The 20,205-nt window shown below is 44.3% G+C and overlaps 1 protein-coding gene across 1 annotated transcript; it reads left to right on the top strand.

Annotated features, from left to right (window-relative positions):
• Positions 1-1,643: 1,643 nt before the first annotated feature.
• On the top strand, positions 1,644-19,014 carry LOC133229478 (cationic amino acid transporter 3-like). Its single transcript, XM_061385844.1, is given in 13 exon segments — positions 1,644-2,016; positions 2,549-2,707; positions 4,769-4,946; positions 5,138-5,250; positions 5,421-5,643; positions 5,793-5,932; positions 6,032-6,134; positions 6,491-6,675; positions 6,862-7,028; positions 7,298-7,406; positions 7,574-7,624; positions 18,111-18,192; positions 18,873-19,014. Coding segments are annotated over 13 exon segments (2,025 nt in total).
• Positions 19,015-20,205: the final 1,191 nt, after the last annotated feature.

Genomic DNA, 20,205 nt, shown 5'->3' with positions numbered 1-20,205 from the left:
TTTGGAACCAGTCTGTTGTCAGGAAGCAACAGTTAGAACTGGACATGGAACAACAGACTGGTTCCAAATAGGAAAAGGAGTTCGTCAAGCCTGTGTATTGTCACCCTGCTTATTTAACTTATATGCAGAGTACATCATGAGAAACGCTGGGCTGGAGGAAACACAAGCTGGAATCAAGATTGCCAGGAGAAATATGGCAGAAAGTGAAGAAGAACTAAAGAGCCTCTTGATGAAAGTGAAAGAGCAGAGTGGAAAAGTTGGCTTAAAGCTCAACATTCAGAAAACGAAGATCATGGCATCTGGTCCCATCACTTCATGGCAAATAGATGGGGAAACAGTGGCTGACTTTATTTTTCTGGGCTCCAAAATCACTGCAGATGGTGACTGCAGCCATGAAATAAAAAGACGCTTACTCCTTAGAAGGAAAGTTATGACCAACCTAGATAGCATATTCAAAAGCAGAGACATTTCTTTGCCAAAAAATGTCTATCTAGTCAGAGCTATGGTTTTTCCAGTAGTCATGTATAGATATGAGAGTTGGACTATAAAGAAAGCTGAGCGCCAAAGAATTGATGCTTTTGAACTGTGGTGTTGGAGAAGACTCTTGAAAGTCATTTGGACTGCAAGAAGATCCAACCAGTCCATCCTAAAGGAAATCAGTCCTGGGTGTTCATTGGAAGGACTGATGTTGAGGCTGAAACTCCAATACTTTGGCCACCTGATTGGAAGTGCTGACTCACTGGAAAAGACCCTGATGCTGGGAAAGATTTAGGATGGGAGGAGAAGGGGACAACAGAGGATGAGATGGTTGGATGGCATCACCGACTCAATGGACATGATTTTGAGTAAACTGCAGGAGTTGGTGATGGACAGGGAGGCCTGGCATGCTGCAGTCCATGGGGTCACAAACAGTCGGACATGACTGACTGAACTGACTGAATAGCTCTCTTCCTGGCATAATTATTTTGAGCAGTTAAGGTGGGGTTGGGGTGGGGGTGGGGGGCAGGCAAGGAGCTTCTCCTTAGTCTGCTGGGTCTTAACTGACTATAGGTCAAAACTATCCATTTTCCAAAGGGGCACATCTTGGGGGAGACATAATCCACTCCGCCTTGCTTCTCTTCAAATAATTTTTCCAGTAACTTTTAATTAATTAATTTATTTATGACTGCACTGGGTCTTTGTTGTTGTGAGCAGGCTTTCTCTACTTGCGGCGAGCAGGGACTGCTTTTTAGTTCTGGTGCGTGGGCTTCTCACTGCAGTGGCTCCTCTTGTTGCAGAGCACAGGCTCTAGAGCACAGGCTCAGTAGTCATGGTGCACTGGTTTAGTTGCCTCCCGGCATGTGGAATCTTTCTGGACCAGGGATTGAACCCATGTCCCCTGTGCTGGCAAGTAGATTCTTAACCACTGTGCCACCAAGGAAGTCCCATCCAGTAACTTTGAAACTTGTTAAAAGGCTTCTTTATGTTTGAAGAAACCAAGACTCAGAGATGGAGAACTTGACCAATGTATCCTTTAACCATCTGCTCCCCATTATTCCATTGCTCCATGGAACTATACTCTTAGGGCCAAGAGTGAATGGACATTCTTCATGACTTGGTGTCTTCCTTTCTCAGCAGATCACAGCTCCTCAACTCCACCTAGGATGCAATGTCAGGATCCCCGCCAGTGTGGTCAGAAGCTGATCCGCAGGCAGCCACTGAAGCCCAGGAAAGAGTCTGAGATTCCCAAGATCTGTAATCTGAACATCTTTCACCTGGTGGTCTTGGGTGTGGGCAGCACCCTGGGGGTTGGTGTGTATATCGTGGTTGGAGAAGTGGCCCTGTTCATCGCTGGTCCAGCGATCATCATCTCCTTCTTGGTGGCCACCCTGTCTTCTGTGTTGTCTGGGCTCTGCTATGCTGAGATTGGGACACGGGTATTGTGGACCGGTTCTGTGTATCACTACAGCTACATCACCGTGGGAGAACTGTGGGCTTTCATTGCTGGCTGGAACCTCATACTGTCCTTTGTCGTTGGTGAGATGATGGGTGGAGAGGGTGTGGGGTTGAGATCAGAAATTCAGAGTGGGGATTTGGTCTTCAGTCATTCACAAGCACTTTGTCATACACTTCATGAGAGGAGGAGGGTAACAGTGTCAGGAAAACCCCACAATTTCATTCTACTCAGCTCTCTCCTGCTTTCCTTAAATGATGGAAGGGAAGGGAACTATAGGGAGTGGTGACAAGGAGGCATGGCCCACAGGCTCATCCCCTCACCATACTGAAGTCTCTGCTAAGCTGTTGCCTTCATGGAGTTTCCATTACCACTGGGTTTAAAATTTAAATCCTCATCTCCCAGACTTCTTGTTCCCACTTGCCTGTTTTCTTGCATAACATTAATCTCCCACTAACATATTGAATAGTTGATCTATTTTGGAATCATCTGGGTCTACTCTACCCACGTTGTGCAAAGAAGCTCTTTGAGATTTGGTATTTTGCATTTTTCCTCCCCAAATACATCCCACCAATTCATGTTTATCAATGAATGTTCCTTCTCCTGCTCCTGCAGCCACTGCAAGTGTATCCAAGGCCTGGAGCTACACCTTTGATGGCCTGATTGGGAACCACATCTCTCAGGCATTACAGAGAGCCTTCTCTCAGTACATGCACGACTACCTGGCCTAGTACCCAGACTTTATTGCCCTGGCTGTGGTGCTGCTGCTCACAGGTGAGATGGGGTCAGAGTTAGGACGGGAAGAGAGGGGTGTGGAGCGGGTAGCAGGGTGGGAAAGGCTTGGGGTGCAGAATGCAGTGGGAATTCGGACTGGGGAGAGGGTCTGGGATAAGAGAGACAGGAAGGCCAGAAAAAACAGACTCTTGTTCCCCATCCTTGGCATTACTAGGCTGGATAGTGATCTCCAGGCTGGAGCATCCTTTGTTGTTGGGCACTTACCTGTGCATCGTAGGGTTTTCTTAATTTTCTCATTGTCAGATGTGGAGCATTCCTGAACTTTCCTCAGTAGACACTGGTTATACCTATCTCCAAAACTGTGACAATCTGAATGCCTCCAGATATTTGAAAATGTCGTTTGGCCACAAAATCAACACCTGCTAAGAATCACTTCCTTAGGCTGACAAGTTTCTCCCTCTGCATTGAGACCAAAGATGTGTTTTTAATTGGGAGATAATTCACATAGCATAAAACTGAGAGGGTAACAGGCAGGAAGGCCAGGGGTCTCCAAATGGAGGAAATAGCCTGCAAGTGTCAGACATTTTTATCTCTCTTAAGCGGCAGGAGGAAACAAACTAGCAATACTTTTCCTTCTCTATACAAATTTAAAGGGAGGTTTCTCTTAAAATACTGTGTTGCCATAATGACACCTGGTTTCCCCTGAAGTTAGCTATTCTTGAGCCTAGAGATAACCAATGCCTTTTTCTTATGGAAATGTTCGTCTTAAGCTATGCTAATGTACTATGCCTTTACCCCAAACTCTGTCTCCAAGTCGGTTGGCCTCTTGGCCCAGAACCTACTTGACAAACCAGTATGGATATTGTTCTCCTAATCTATGTAAATGAAACTATTTGTATGGTGATCTGTCCTTCTTCAAGATTCAAGTTAATCATTTTATGGCCCAGGATAAACCATTTGGCGCCAAGACTATCCCAAAATGCATCTTATGGGTGAGGGGCCTGGTGCCATTCTGAATTTTAAGACATTCCTTTCTTTCATTAACAGACTGCTAGTGACTATATAACATCCAGCTGAAGACTAGCAGGCGGGTACTCTTTCTGCCCCCTTCTGATGCCTATGTCAGAAGCTTTCTCTATCTCCTTTATACTTCAATAAAACTTTATTACACAAAAGCTCTGAGCGATCAAGCCTCGTCTCTGGCCCCGGACTGAATTCTTCTCCTCCGGGGGCCAAGAATCCCGGTATATTCGCGTGATTCAACAACAACCTTTCAAAACTAACCCTTTTACTATTTTCCCTCAGGTTTATTGAGATGTAACTGACACATGACACTGTATAAGTTTAAGGTGTACATGTGATTATTTGATAGAAGTATATATTGTAGAATGACCACCATAATAAGAAGTTAATCATCTTAAAGTGTACAGTTCAGTGGTACTTAGTACATTCAAAGTGTTGTACAACCAAGGAAACTACTCAGTGCTCTGCTAAGTCACTTCAGTCGTGTCCGACTCTGTATGACCCCACAGTCGGCAGCCCACCAGGCTCCCTGTCCCTGGGATTCTCCAGGCAAGAACACTGGAGTGGGTTGCCATTTCCTTCTCCAATGCATGAAAGTGAAAAGTGAAAGTGAAGTCGCTCAGTCATGTCTAACCCTTAGCGACTCCATGGACTGCAGCCTACCAGCCTCCTTCATCCATGGGATTTTCCAGGCAAGAGTACTGGAGTGGGGTGCCATTGCCTTCTCTGACTCAGTGCTCTGTGATGACCTAAATAGAAAGGAAATCTAAAGAAGAGGAGTTAAAAGTGTATGTATAGCTGATTCACTATTCTGTACAGCAGAAACTAACACAACATTGTAAAGCAACTATACTCCAATAACAAGCTTTTTAAGTTGAAAAAAAATGTTGTCCAACCATCACATCCATCCAGTTCCAAACATGTTCATCTCCCCAAAAGGAAGATGGACCCACTGAGGAGTCACTGTCCATCCACCCACCCCACCCCCACAACCCCCAGCCCCTGGTAACCACTAGTCTGCTTTCTGTCTCTCTTGATTTATTTATTTTGGACATCTCATATTCCATCTTCCCACAGGGGCCATTGCTCTGGGAGCTCGCCAGTCAGCCCTGGTTACCAGAGTGTTCACAGGCATCAACGTCTTGGTTCTCGTCTTCATCATCCTCTCTGGCTTCTTTAAGGGAGACCTGCATAACTGGAAGCTCACAGAACAGGACCACACATCGATCACACCTGGATCTGGTGGTATTCCTAGGTTAGGGTGGTGCTGTTGACCTTAGTAATGCATGGGTTGAAGGGTGCAGAGCTGGGACTAAGAGACCTGGGCTGATGGATCCAAATGATGGGAGTCTGGAGCCCAGGACTTGTGGTATTAACTGAGGATTCCAGTAGAAATGGTTGAACACACCTCCCCCATGTTCTCCCTCGTTCCTTCTCTCACCATAGCTTGGGTCCTCTGGGTTTTGGAGGATTTGTGCCATTTGGCCTTGATGGAATTCTCCGTGGAGCAGCGACATGTTTCTATGCACTTGTTGGTTTTGATGCCATTGTCACTAAAGGTAACATGGTCATTGTGTGTCCCATCAGGGGTTTGGGACAGACTGGGCTGCCCCTTGGGCACAGGGGTGGGTAGAAGGTTAGGCTTATTTTTATGGTACAAGAAGGAGAGGGATCTTGTGCTTTCACCCCAGTGTGCTTTCCTGACATGGTACCTCCATCACTGTTGCAGGGGAAGAAGCCCTAAACCCTCGTCGTTCCATCCCCTGGAGCATTTTGATCACGATCTTCATCTGCTTTCTGGCATACTCTGGAGTCTCAGCCGCACTCACCCTCATGGTGCCCTACTACCTGATTCACCCTGAGAGCCCCTTGCCACAGGCTTTTCTCTACATTGGGTGGGACGTTGCCAGATATGTCGTGGCTGTTACCACCCTCTGTGCTCTTACATCCAGGTCAGTGTCATGGTTTTCTCCCCACCTACTGTCAGATGGTCAGGTTCCCAGCCCTTAGGATTGAAAGACAAGAGATAAAGACACCTTACACCTGTAGACCAGGGAGCAGATGCTCCAGTCTGTCCTCATGTTCCTATTTTTCCTTCCAGGCTCCAGAGCATCTTCTTCCCCATACCCCAGGTGATCCGGGATATGGCACATGATGGGCTCCTTTTCCGGAGACTTGCCAGTGTCTTTTCTCACACAAGAACCCCTATCATGGCCATCATGTCTTCTGGAAATCTTGCAGGTGGATAACAAAACCCACTCCTTCTTTGATCAACTTCCTTAGCTTGGGTATTTCCTCCAGCATCTCCCCCTCCGCCATCTTGTTTTGCCTTCATTCTAGGGCTCTTGGCATTGCTCTTCAAGTTCAGTGACCTTGTGGACCTCATGTCAATTGGGAATCTGCTTGTTTACTCCCTGGTGTCTTTCTCCATGCTTGTCCTCAGGTGAGACTCCACTGCACTTTGACTGGGGTCTCAGACTTGTGGGGATTGATGGGGAGGTCATCATCTTCTGCCTTCATAAATTGAAGTGAATGAAAAGTCGCTCAGTTGTGTCCAACTTTTTGCAACCCCGTGGACTATACAGCCCATGGAATACTTCTCCAGGGATCTTCCCAACCCAGGAATCAAACCCAGACCACCCACATTGCAGACACCTTTTAAATATCTTTTTCTAAATCTGTCTTCATGCCACCTTCTAAATGTCCTTCTATGCTTAAGGCAAGAGAGAGGTGAGAGAGGCTGTCTAATGTTGGATGAGCAGGACTGCTGTTAACACTGCCTTAATATCTCTAATTCAGGTACTAATCAGAACAGAATTTAAGCAAGAAGGAAGAAATTGATATTTCAAAACATGAAGCAAATCCTTCAGAACCTGTACCTGAAGCAAGAACCTCAAGGATTCTAAAGAGTCTGTGGTACCCTAACAGCACCACCCCCACCCAGAAATCTGGCCTGGTTGTCTATGGATGTGCCTTCCTGCTTGGTAAGCAGTGGGATTTCTCTTTGGTGGTATTCTGAAATTGACAGGATCAAGTCAGAGCCTGTTCTTTGTCAGTTGAAGAATCTTGGAGATATGATGGACCTTTCTGAGGCAGGCAGCCTGGGGTGTGTGTGACCTGAGGTCCTGACGTCTTTGGTTTCTGGTCCAGCCTGTTCTTGACCCTTGCAGTTCTCCTGCTGACCATCCTGAGCCTGATCCTGGCCCAGTGGCCCAGACATGTGTTCTCTGGAGACCCTGTGCTCACAACAGTGGCTGTGCTGCTGCTGCTGCTCATCACTGGGGTCACGGCCATCATCTGGAGGCAGCCCCAGGACCCCACTGCTCTTTACTTCAAGGTAGGTGGCCTCATGTGCCCACAGTGTCCACCTGTAGCTTGTGAAGTTGCGTGCTTTGAGGTCTAAACATCCTTTGCTGGACCAGGGAAGAAGAGAAGTTGCTAAAACCAACGGACCCTTCTCTGATCCACACTCAGTGCTTCACATATACAACCTCAGTAGGCACTGAACACACAGCCTGAACACTGGAATCTTCCCACCCACGTTGGGTAGGGTCTCCCTTTCAGACACCTGGGCTGTGCTCAGGGATGAACTGACTCTGCCCACAGGTCCCTGCTCTGCCTGTCTTCCCACTGGTGAGCATCTTTGTGAATGTTTACCTGATGATGCTGATGACTCCTAGGACTTGGACTCATTTTGGTGTCTGGAATGCCATTGGTATGTGACTTTCTGGGATAAAGAGGCCTCTTGAGGGACTGAATCCAACCCTCTTCCTACCACCTCTCCCCTAAACTGAGTCAGATGCCATAATAGGAGCCCTATTGGGCATTTGTAAGTGAGGAGAAGTCCTACTTTCCCTTCTCATTGTCTCATTTCTCTACTAGGATTTGTTGTATACTTTGGATACGGGATCCGACACAGTTTGGCAGGGAACAGTGAGCCACAGGCACAAGCCTCCACCCCCCAGACTTAACAAAAACACCCTTGGTGCTGAGTCATCTTAACCGCAGGAAATAGATGCTGTTGGAATCCCTCCAGGCACTGGAGAATCTGCTGGTTCAAGGGGAGCCATGAGTCTCTAGGGACTGTGAAGGTGGATGCATTTAGAGCCTTGTATTTATTGTTAGTGGACAAAGTCACTGTAATGTTGTATGAATTTTAAATAAACTTTTTAAAGTTTAGAAAAGTGCATGCTTCATAATTGTTGGCAAGATGAATTTTCACAAGGAAGCTACAACAATGTAAGCAGCAACCAGAAGAAAAAATAAAATATTAATCTGCACATATGAAGCTCCTCCTTGTACTTCTTTCCAGTAAAAACACAGAGATTGCCACATGGGAAGGAAACTCAGGTTACTATATATTGTGTCCAGTATTGCACTTGAAATATTAAGACACAAATATATTGGCAGCAAAATGAGAAGAACAGATACATTGTGCAAACAGTAACATGAGAAAGCTAGCATGGCTGCATCAATATCAGACAAAGCTGACCTTAAGGAAAAGAGTGTGGTAACAGATAAAGTGGATCCTTTCGTAATGACAAAGGGATATGCTCATTCGTGCCTTTCCTCTGGCGTTATTGAGATATAGTGTTAATAGTGAAAATAATAATTTTTCTTGACTTTTCTGTCTCAGACTCTTAGAGCTGCACAGTAGAGTTAATTAGGAAAAATTCTTAACTGAGAAAATATCTGCACTGCCAGAGGTGGGTCAAGGGGGTGAGAAGTAAGGGTTTGTTGATAAATGGTTATAGTTGGGTGGAAGCGAAAAATAGGAAGTAAAACTGAAAAGACAAGATTAAATTGTTGCAAGACATAATGCTTGAAATGGAGATTAGGAACTCTGAAGACATTAATAATAATGAAGTAGAGGATTGGTCATGGGAATGAGCAGCTGAAATAGAGTGAAGAAGGGATGGAGGTCAAGAAACTGAGTAGCAGGCTTCCCTAGTAGTTCAGTGGTAAAGAATCCACCTGCCAATGCAGGAGACACAGAGTTGAGCTCTGGTCCAGGAAGATTCCATGTAGTGTGGAGCGACTACTGAGCCTGCCCTCTAGAACCTGGGAGCCGTAACTCCTGAAGCCTGCATTCCCTGGAGCCCATGATCTGCAGCAGAAGAAACCACTGCAATGAGGAGCCTGTGCACCACAACTAGAGAGGAGCCCCTGCTCATCACAACTACAGAAAAGCCCACGCAGCAACAAAGACCCAGAACAGCCAATAGTAAATAAATCAAATAAGAATTTAAAAAAAGAAACTGAGTAGCAAGTTATGAGATGAACTAAAACTAGATGGACAGGGGACTTCCCCAGTGGTCCAGTGGTTAAGAATCCACCCATGTCCTCTGCACTCAGCGCTCAGCCTTCTTTAGGGTCCAACTCTCACAATCCAAACATGACTAGTGGAAAAACCATAGCTTTGACTATATGGACCTTTGTTGGCAAAGTGATGTCTCTGCTTTATACTACACTGTCTAGGTTTCTCATAACTTTTATTCCAAGGAGCAAGCACTGAAGAATCAATGCTTTCAAACTGTGGTGCTGGAGAAGACAGCAAGGTGATCAAAGTATTCAATCATAAAGGAAATCAGTCCTGAATATTCATTGGAAGGACAGATGCTGAAGCTGAAGCTCCAATACTTTAATCACCTGATATAAAGAGACAACTATGGACAAAGACCCTGATGCTGGGAAAGACTGAGGGCAGGAAGAGAAGGGGATAATAGGATGAGATGGTTGGATGGTATCATCGACTCAATGGACATGAGTTTGAGCAAACTCCGGGAGATAGTGAAGGACAGGGAAGCCTGGCATGCTGCAGTTCCACGAGGTCGCAAAGAGACACAACTCAGCAACTGAACAACAAACAATGTTTTAAATTAGAGGATAGAAACCTGTATGCAGGTCAGGAAGCAACAGTTAGAACTGGACATGGAACAACAGACTGGTTCCAAATAGGAAAAGGAGTACGTCAAGGCTGTATATTGTCACCCTGCTTATTTAACTTATATGCAGAATACATCATGAGAAACACTGGGCTGAAGGAAACACAAGCTGGAATCAAGATTGCCGGAAGAAATATCAATAACCTCAGATATGCAGATGACACCACCCTTATGGCAGAAAGTGAAGAAGAACTAAAAAGCCTCTTTATGAAAGTGAAAGAGGAGAGTGAAAAAGTTGGCTTAAAGCTCAACATTCAGAAAATGAAGATCATGGCATCTGGTCCCATCACTTCATGGCAAATATATGGGGAAACAGTGAAAACAGTGGCTGACTTTATTTTGGGGGGCTCCAAAATCACTGCAGATTGTGATTGCAGCCATGAAATTAAAAGACACTTACTCCTTGGAAGGAAACTTATGACCAACCTAGAGAGCATATTAAAAAGCAGAGACATTACTTTGCCAACAAAGGTCTATCTAGTCAAGGCTATGGTTTTTCCAGTGGTCATGTATGGATGTGAGAGTTGGCTATAAACAGCTGGACTATAAAAAAGCTGAGTGCCAAAAAATTGATGCTTTTGAACTGTGGTGTTGGAGAAGACTCTTGAGAGCCCCTTGGACTGCAAGGAGATCCAATCAGTCCATTCTAAAGGAGATCAGTCCTGGATGTTCATTGGAAGGACTTATGTTGAAGATGAAACTCCAATACTTTGGCCACCTCATGAGAAGAGCTGACTCATTTGAAAAGACCCTGATGCTGGGAAATATTGAGGGCAGGAGGAGAAGGGGACGGCAGAGGATGAGATGGCTGGATGGCATCACTGACTCGATGGACATGGGTTTGGGTGGCCTCTGGGAGTTGGTGATGGACAGGGAGGCCTGGCGTGTTGCAGTTCCTGGGGTTGCAAATAGTCGGACATGACTGAGCGACTGAACTGAACTGAACTGAATTGCTTTACAATGTTGTGTTGGTTTCTGCCATTTGACAACATGAATAAGTCATAAGTATACATATATCCCTTCCCTCTTGAACCTCCCTCCTATCCACCCCCATCCCAGCCTTCTAGGTCATCACAGAGCACCGGGTTGAGCCCCCTGTGCTACACAGCAGGTTCCCACTAGCTGTCTATCTTATACATGGTGGTGTGTACATGTCAATATTACTGTTGCAATTCATCCTGCTCTCTCCTTCCTCTGCTGTGTCCGCAGTCTGTTGTCTACATCTGCATCTCTATTTCTGCCCTGAAAATACGTTCATCAGTACCATTTTTCTAGATTCCATATATATATTAATATATGACACTCCATATATATATTAATATATGTTTTCTCTTCCTGACTTAGTTGACTCTGTATAACAGGCTCAAGGTTCATCCACCACTGTTCAAATGAACTAAGACTCACTTTCTGACTGGTGCTCAGACAATGTCAAAGATTCCCCTTGTACAAGGTTCATGGTGTGGACCACTGATGTCAGTCCCCTGTGTAGTGTTGACCTCTGTATCTGCAGGTTCCTCATCTGTGGATGCCCAGGTGGCTGTAAGGGATTTGACATCCATGGATTTTGGTATCTGGGAAGAGGGCTGTGTGGTGATTTATATTAAGTCACCATTGGGTTTGTTAACCCAGCAACTCTGTGAAGCTGGCTCCATTATTTATTATTGGCATTAATTTTAAAATACAGTAGTAAATTACATATGGTATAAAATTTGCCATCTTAACCATTTATAATTGTACAATTAATTAATGTTAAGTATATTTACATTACTGTGCAACCAATCTCCAGAATTCATTTCATCTTATAAAACTGAAACTGTGTCTCCATTTAACAGTAACTCCCCATTTTCCCCCCAACCCCAATCCCTGACAAACCATCATTCTACTTTGTATCTATGAAGTTGAATACTCTTGATACATTATAGACATGGAATCATACGATCTGTTTTTGTGACTGACTTATGTCACTTAGCATAATGTCTCCAACATTCCTCCATGTTGTAGCATGGGTCAGAGTTTCTTGTCTTTTTAAGGCTTAATAACATTCCACTGTACGTATAGACCCGGAGAAGGCAATGGCACCCCACTCCAGTACTTTTGCCTGGAAAATCCCATGGACGGAGGAGCCTGGTAGGCTGCAGTCCATGGGGTCGCTAGCAACTTCACTTTCACTTTTCACTTTCATGCATTGGAGAAGGAAATGGCAACCCACTCCAGTGTTCTTGCCTGGAGAATCCCAGGGACAGGGGAGCCTGGTGGGCTGCCGTCTATGGGGTCGCACAGAGTCGGACATGACTGAAGTGACTTAGCAGTAGGTATAGACCACATTGTTTTTACCCATTACTTTGTGGATGGAAATTTGGGTTGCCTCCCCTCTTCCAGAAACTGTGAATAATTTGTACATGGGTGTACAAATACCTCTTTGAGACATTGTTTTCAACTCTTTTGGACATATACTCATAGGGGGAATTGCTGATCATATGGTAATTCCATTTTTAGTTTTGGAGGAACCACCATGCTTTATCCACAACAGGTGCACCATTTTACATTTCTACTAACAATGCACAAGTGTTCAGCAGAAGCATTTGAACAAGAAGGAAACACAGGTCCAGAGAAGTAAATGATTTCTTCAAAGACACAGAGATGGTGGTGAAGCCAAAGTTCTAATCAGGTTTTCTGGCTCTTTGAATGCTTGCTCTTGTGGCTAAAACTCAGCCTCTTCTCACCAATACTAAATAAAAATGTGAAGTAGAAAAGAGAAATTTTTACTGCTTTGCCAGGCAAAGGGAGCCACAGCAGACTGATGCCCTCAAAACAGTGTGTCCGGCCATGAAACAGGTAGTGAAGAGTCTTACAGTGTTCAAGGAGCAGGGCGTGATCAGCTCACGGACACTCTTTTGATTGGTTGGTGGTGAGATCATCAGAAGTCGGCATCATCAACCTTCTTGTTCCAACCACTCTGGGGTCTACGTGCTTGCAGGCAGCATATGGTTAACTTCTTTTTCCTGGTGGGGATTTCAGTATCTGTGAAACAGCTCAGAATATTATTTGTAGTCCTTGAGGAAGAACTAAAGGTCTTTACTTTGCTTAACAGCTAAAGCTAACTTTGGCAAGTTAACAGCTAAAGTTGTTTAACAGCTAAAGTTGAATTTGGGCAAACTTCAGGAGATGGTGAGCGACAGGGAGGCCTGGCGTGCTGCAGTCCATGGCATCGCAAAGAGTCAGGCATGACTTGGTGACTGAACTACAACAACAACAGCTAAAGTATTGTCATTTTGTCTTGTTTGACTGCTTTCTTCCTGCATTTTCTTACTTCTCTGATTAAATTTACTCTTTGACTAAAGTTTTTCTACAGACAAAAGACAGGTGGAGGACATGGGTGAGGGTTGATTCTAGGAAAGCTTCACAGGGTCCTGCTCAGTTACACTCTTAACCCCAAACACTAAACTTGGACTTTGGAATATCACAGACAGGAGCCTGCAGATGGTAACTCGTGGTCACTGGGTCAGCCTCACCCTGTAGAGCAGTGTAGTGAGGAGATATTCCATGCCCCAAAGGAGAGGACACAGAGTCCTGTCATTTCTTTTTGGCTTTTCCCCATCTGTATAGATATGTGCTTTTATTCAGTTGCTCTCAAATATTCCATGTTCCCTGGACACTTCTTTTTTATTATTATTATGTTTATATCAAAGTATTGGACTTCCCTTGTGGCTCAGCTGGTAAAGAATCTGCTTGCAATGTGGGAAACTTGGGTTCGATCCTTGGGTTGGGAAGATCCCCTGGAGAAGGGAAATACTACCCACTCCAGTATTCGAGAATTCCATGGACTGTATAGTCCATGCGGTCGCAAAGACTCAGACATGACTGAGTGACTTTCACATAGTTGATTTACAAAAAGTATCTGAGCCACCAGGGAAGCCCATGAATACTGGAGTGGGTATCCTCCACTCAAGTTCAGGGTATCTTCCCAACCCAGGAATCAAACCAGGGTCTCTTGCATTGCAAGCAGATTCTTTGCCAGCTGAGCTACCAGGGAAGCCCTGATTCAATTCTACATATATCTAGTCCTTTTCAGATTCTTTTGCGATCTAGGTTATTATAGAATATTGAGTAGAGTTCCCTGTGCTATACAGTAGGTCCATGTTGATTATCTATTTTATATGTAGAAGTAAGTGTGTATATGTTAATCTCAACCTCCTAATTTATCCCTCCCCCACCTTTCCTGTGGTAAGTTTTTTTTTTCTATGTTTCTGTTTTGCAAATAAGTTCATTCATACTATTGTTCAAATTCCACATAGAAGTGATGTCATATACTATTAGTCTTTCTCTGTCTGACTTAGTATAATCACCATATATATACACATATATATACACACACGCCTATCACATTTTCTTCATCCATTCATCTGTTGATGGATACTTAGGTTGCTTCCATGCCTTGGGTATTATAAACACTGCACCTATTGAACACTGGGTACGATATAGCCAGTATTTCACGTTGTTGTTCCATTGATAGATTGTTTCCAACTCCTTGCGAGCCCATAGACTGCAGCACACCAGACTCCGCTGTCCTCCACTATCTCCGGAGTTTGCTTAAATTTACATAAAGTAAGTCGGTGATGCCATCCAACCATCTCCTTCTCTGTCGACCCTTTCTCCTTTTGCCTTCAATAGTTCCCAATATTTTATAATAGTTATAAATGGAATATGACCTTTAAAATTGTGAATCTTTATGGGGAAACAGTGGAAACAGTGTCAGACTTTATTTTTGGGGGCTCCAAGATCACTGCAGATCGTGACTGGAGCCATGAAATTAAAAGACGCTTACTCCTTGGAAGGAAAGTTATGATCAACATAGATAGGATATTGAAAAGCAGAGACATTACTTTTCCAACAGAGGTCCGTCTAGTTAAGGCTATGGTTTTTCGTGTGGTCATGTATGGATGTGAGAGTTGGACTGTGAAGAAGGCTGAGCGCTGAAGAATGGATGCTTTTGAACTGTGGTGTTGGAGAAGACTCTTGAGAGTCCCTTGGACTGCAAGGAGATCCAACTAGTCCATTCTAAAGGAGATCAGCCCTGGGTGTTCTTTGGAAGGTATGATGCTAAAGCTGAAACTCCAGTACTTTGGCCACCTCATGAGAAGAGTTGACTCATTGGAAAAAACTCTGATGCTGGGAGGTACTGGGGGCAGGAGGAGAAGGGGACAACAGAAGATGAGATGGCTGGATGGCATCACTGACTCAATGAACATGAGTCTGAGTGAACTCCAGGAGTTGGTGATGGACAGGGAGGTCTGGTGTGCTGCGATTCATGGGGTCACAAAGAGTCGGACACGACTGAGCAACTGAACTGAACTGCACTGAACTGATCTTTACATTCGAAATTTTAAAATATTGTACATTAACTATACCTCAATTAAAATGAAATGTTAAAAAACCTTGAGAGCATTCCCCGATGGCCTATTGGTTAGTATTCCAGGCTGTCACTGCCATGGCCAAGATTCAGTCTCTGGTTGGGGAACTGAGATCCTGCAGGCCATGTAGACTGGCAAAAAAGAAAGAAAGAAAGAAAGAAAGAAACATTCATGATTCTTACCCACTCATGTACTAACAATTAAATAGCTACTGTGTGTCAGGCCCCATGTGGAAGGTTTGCTTCTGTAGTAGCAGAAAACTTTTCTTTCTGGATTCTTTTTCTGGTCTAATCATTAAATGGACATAAGACAGATTCAGTTCAGTTCAGTCGCTCGTCGTGTCTGACTCTTTGCGACCCCATGAATCACAGCACACCAGGCCTCCCTGTCCATCACCAACTCCTGGAGTTCACTCAGACTCATGTCCATCGAGTCAGTGATGCCATCCAGCCATCTCATCCTCTGTCGTCCCCTTCTCCTCCTGCCCCCAATACTTCCCAGCATAAGAGCTTTTCCAATGAGTCAACTCTTCATATGAGGTGGCCAAAATACTGGAGTTTCAGCTTTAGTATCATTCCCTCCAAAGAAATCCCAGGGCTGATCTCCTTCAGAATGGACTGGTTGGATCTCCTTGCAGTCCAAGGGACTCTCAAGAGTCTTCTCCAACACCACAGTTCAAAAGCATCAATTCTTCGGTGCTCAGCCTTCTTCACAGTCCAACTCTCACATCCATACATGACCACACGAAAAACCATAGCCTTGACTAGACAGATTTTGTTGGCAAAGTAATGTCTCTGCTTTTGAATATGCTATCTATCTTGGTCATAACTTTCCTTCCAAGAGGTAAGTGTCTTTTAATTTCATGGCTGCAGTCACCATCTGCAGTGATTTTGGAGCCCAAAAAATAAAGTCTGACACTGTTTCCACTGTTTCCCCGTCTATTTCCCATGAAGTGATGGGACCGGATTCCATGATCTTCGTTTTCTGAATGTTGAGCTTTAAGCCAACTTTTTCACTCTCCACTTTCACTTTCATCAAGAGGCTTTTTAATTCCTCTTCACTTTCTGCCATAAGGGTGGTGTCATCTGCATATCTGAGGTTATTGATATTTCTCCCGGCAATCTTGATTCCAGATTGTGTTTCTTCCAGTCCAGCGTTTCTCATGATGTACTTTGCATATAACTTAAATAAGCAGGGTGATAATATATAGCCTTGAGGTACTCCTTTTCCTATTTGGAACCAGTCTGTTGTTCCATGTCCAATTCTAACTGTTGCTTCCTGACCTGCATACAAATTTCTCAAGAGGCAGATCAGGTGGTCTGGTATTCCCATCTCTTTCAGAATTTTCCACAGTTTATTGTGATCCACACAGTCAAAGTCTTTGGGATAGTCAATAAAGCAGAAATAGATGCTTTTCTGGAACTCTCTTGCTTTTTCCATGATCGAGCGGATGTTGGCAATTTGATCTCTGGTTCCTCTGCCTTTCTAAAACCAGCTTGAACATCAGGAAGTTCACGGTTCATGTACTGCTGAAGCCTGGCTTGGAGAATTTTGAGCATCACTTTACTAGCGTGTGAGATGAATGCAATTGTGAGGTAATTTGAGCATTCTTTGGCATTGCCTTTCTTTGGGATTGGAATGAAAACTGACCTTTTCCAGTTCTGTGGCCACTGCTGAGTTTTCCAAATTTGCTGGCATATTGAGTGCAGCACTTTCACAGCATCATCTTTCAGGATTTGAAATAGCTCAACTGGAATTCCATCACCTCCACTAGCTTTGTTCGTAGTGATGCTTTCTAAGGCCCACTGGGCTTCACATTCCAGGATATCTGGCTCTAGGTCAATGATCACACCATCGTGATTATCTTGGTCGTGAAGATCTTTTTGTACAGTTCTTCTGTGTATTCTTGCCATCTCTTCTTAATATCTTCTGCTTCTGTTAGGTCCATACCATTTCTGTCCTTTATAGAGCCCATCTTTGCATTAAATGTCCCCTTGGTATCTCTAATTTTCTTGAAGAGATCTCTAGTCTTTCCCATTCTGTTGTTTTCCTCTAGTTCTTTGCATTGGTCACTGAAGAAGGCTTTCTTATCTCTTCTTGCTATTCTTTGGAACTCTGCATTCAGATGCTTATATCTTTCCTTTTCTCCTTTGCTTTTTGCTTTGCTTCTTTTCACAGCTATTTGTAAGGCCTCCCCAGACAGCCATTTTGCTTTTTTGCATTTCTTTTCCATGGGGATTGTCTTGATCCCTGTCTCCTGTACAATGTCACGAACCTCATTCCATAGTTCATCAAGCACTCTGTCTATCAGATCTAGGCCCTTAAATCTATTTCTCACTTCCACTGTATAATCATAAGGGATTAGATTTAGGTCATACCTGAATGGTCTAGTGGTTTTCCCTACTTTCTTCAATTTCAGTCTGAATTTGGCAATAAGGAGTTCATGGTCTGAGCCACAGTCAGCTCCTGGTCTAGTTTTTGCTCACTGTATAGAGCTTCTCCAGCTTTGGCTGCCAAGAATACAATCAATCTGATTTTGGTGTCGACCATCTGGTGATGTCCATGTGTAGACTCTTCTCTTGTGTTGTTGGAAGAGGGTGTTTGCTATGACCAGTGCATTTTCTTGGCAAAACTCTATTAGTCTTTGCCCTACTTCATTCCGTATTCCAAGGCCAAATTTTTCTGTTACTCCAGGTGTTTCTTGACTTCCTACTTTTGCATTCCAGTCCCCTATAAGGAAAAGGACATCTTTTTTGTGTGTTAGTTCTAAAAGGTCTTGTAGGTCTTCATAGAACCGTTCAGCTTCAGCTTCTTCAGCATTACTGGTTGGGGCATAGACTTGGATTACTGTGATATTGAATGGTACAAATTTAATTAGCTAGTTATAAGTTTTATATGCCATGAATACTCTGAGCCTCAAAGACTGTCAGGCAACTGAGACTTACATGCCCCATGGAGCTAAGCAGAAGGAAGTAGTGGTCTGGAGCATCAGGGAGGGGTAGACAACCCATAGAAAGATGGGAAGAGTAAATCGTTGGTTAACAATATTTGCCATCCCTGCAGATAGTTTTTCTGAGATAAAAGTTCTCTCCGATGATAGCTCTCTTCTTGGCATGCACATCATATCTAAATTATTTTTGAGCAGGTAAGGGGGAGACAAGAAGGTTTTCCTGAGTCTGTGGCATCTTAATTACTGTTAGCTCATAAACTACCCACAAGTCAAAGTGTAACGTTTTGGGGATACGTATTCTGCTCCCACTCACTTCTCTTCAAGCAACCCTTCCAGTAACTTTGAAAAAAATTAAATGTCTGATTTATGTTTCAAGAACCAAAGCTCAGAGACAGAGAATTTGCCCAGTGGGTCCTTTTACCACTTGCTCCCCACCACTCCATTGTTCTGTGGAATTGGACTCCCAGGGCCACGGGTGGATAGATATTCTTTTTAAGAAAATATTTATTTATTTTGCTATGCCAAGTCTTAGTCATGGCATGTGGAATCTTTTAGTTTCAGCATGTGAACTCTTAGTTACAGTGTGTGGGACCTAGTTCCCTGACCAGGGATCAAACCCAGATCCTCTGCATTGGGAGCACATAGTCTTAACCACTGGACCACTAGGGAAGTTTTCGGATGGACATTCTTGATGGCTTGGTGACTTGCTTTCACAGCAGATCACAGATCCACAATTCCATCTAAGATGCGATGTCAGGACCTCCATCAATGTGGTCTGAAGCTGGTCCACAGGTGGCCGCTCAAGCCCAGGGAGGGGTCTGAGGGCCACATGTCCCGTTTTCTGAACACCCTCGACCTGGTGGCCTTGGGTGTAGGCATCACCTGGGATCTGGCGTGTACAACCTGCCTGGAGAAATGACCAGGAACAAAGCTGGACCAACGATCGTCATCTCCTTCTTGGTGGCCGCCCTGTCTTCTGTGCTGTCCGGGCTCTGCTATGCTGAGTTTGGGGCCTGAGCCCCTGGGTCTGGTTCTGCGTATCTCTACAGCCACGTCACCGTGGGAGAACTGTGCGCATTCATCACTGGCTGGAACCTTTTACTGTCCTAAGCCATCCGTGAGATGATGGGGATGGGAAAGGTGTGGGAGTTGAGATGAGGAAACAAGGAGGGGGGATTAGGGTCTTCAACTCATTCACGAGAACTTCATTATCCACTTTGCAGGGGAAGTGGGTAATAGTGGCAGGAAAAAGGCACAGTTTCATTGTACCCGGGTCTGTTCTTTCCTTCAATGATGGACTAGGAACCCAGAGTAAAGGGAACTGTAGGGAGTGAGTGGGTGAGAGGGACGCATGACCCAAAGGCTCATCCCTTCATCATATTGAAGCTTTTGCTCAGTTGTTGGCTTCATGGAAGTTTTCTTTACACTTCAGCTTAAAATTTCAATTCTTACCTTCCAGCCCTCCTGGTCCCAATTCCCTGTTAACTTTTCTTGTAAAACACTGATCTCCTCCTAACACACTGAGCAGATGACCTGTTTTGTGAATCAGCTGTACCTTCTTTCCCTATCCCATGAAAAGAAACACTTTGAGATTAGTTATTTTGTCTGCTCCCCTCCACGAAATACATCCCATGGCACATGGTAGGGGTTCAGTTAAAGTTTGTTCATGAAACTTTCTTCTTCTGCACCTGCAGCCATTGCAAGTGTTGCCAGAGCCCGGAGCTCCACCTTCAATAGCCTGATTGGGAACCCCATGTCTCAGGCATTAAGAGAAACTTTTCCACTGCATGTTCCCTCTTTCCTGGCCAAGTATCCTGACTTTCTTGCCCTGGGTGTGGAGCTGGTGATGATGGGTGAGATGGGGTCAAAGATAGGATGGGAAGAGAGGAGAGTGGGAGGGGATCTAGGGTGGGAAAGGCTTGGGGTGGCAGATCAAACATTTTTTTTTAATTGAGAAGACATTCATCTATCCTAAAATTAACCATTTCACTATTGTTCCCAGCTTTATTGACACACAACTGACATACAACATTGTATGAGTTTAAGGTGGACATTATGATGATTTGATAGTTGTGTGTATTATGTGATAATGGCCACAATAAGAAATTAACCATTTTAAGTGTACAATTCAATGGCACTTACATTTACAGTGTTGTACAACCATCACCTTCATCTAGCTCCAAACATGTTCATCACCCCCAAAGCAAA

Source organism: Bos javanicus, chromosome 18 (genome assembly GCF_032452875.1).
Source record: "Bos javanicus breed banteng chromosome 18, ARS-OSU_banteng_1.0, whole genome shotgun sequence".
In the NCBI taxonomy this organism is placed as follows: domain Eukaryota; kingdom Metazoa; phylum Chordata; class Mammalia; order Artiodactyla; family Bovidae; genus Bos; species Bos javanicus.
This window is presented reverse-complemented; position numbering and strand designations above follow the sequence as displayed.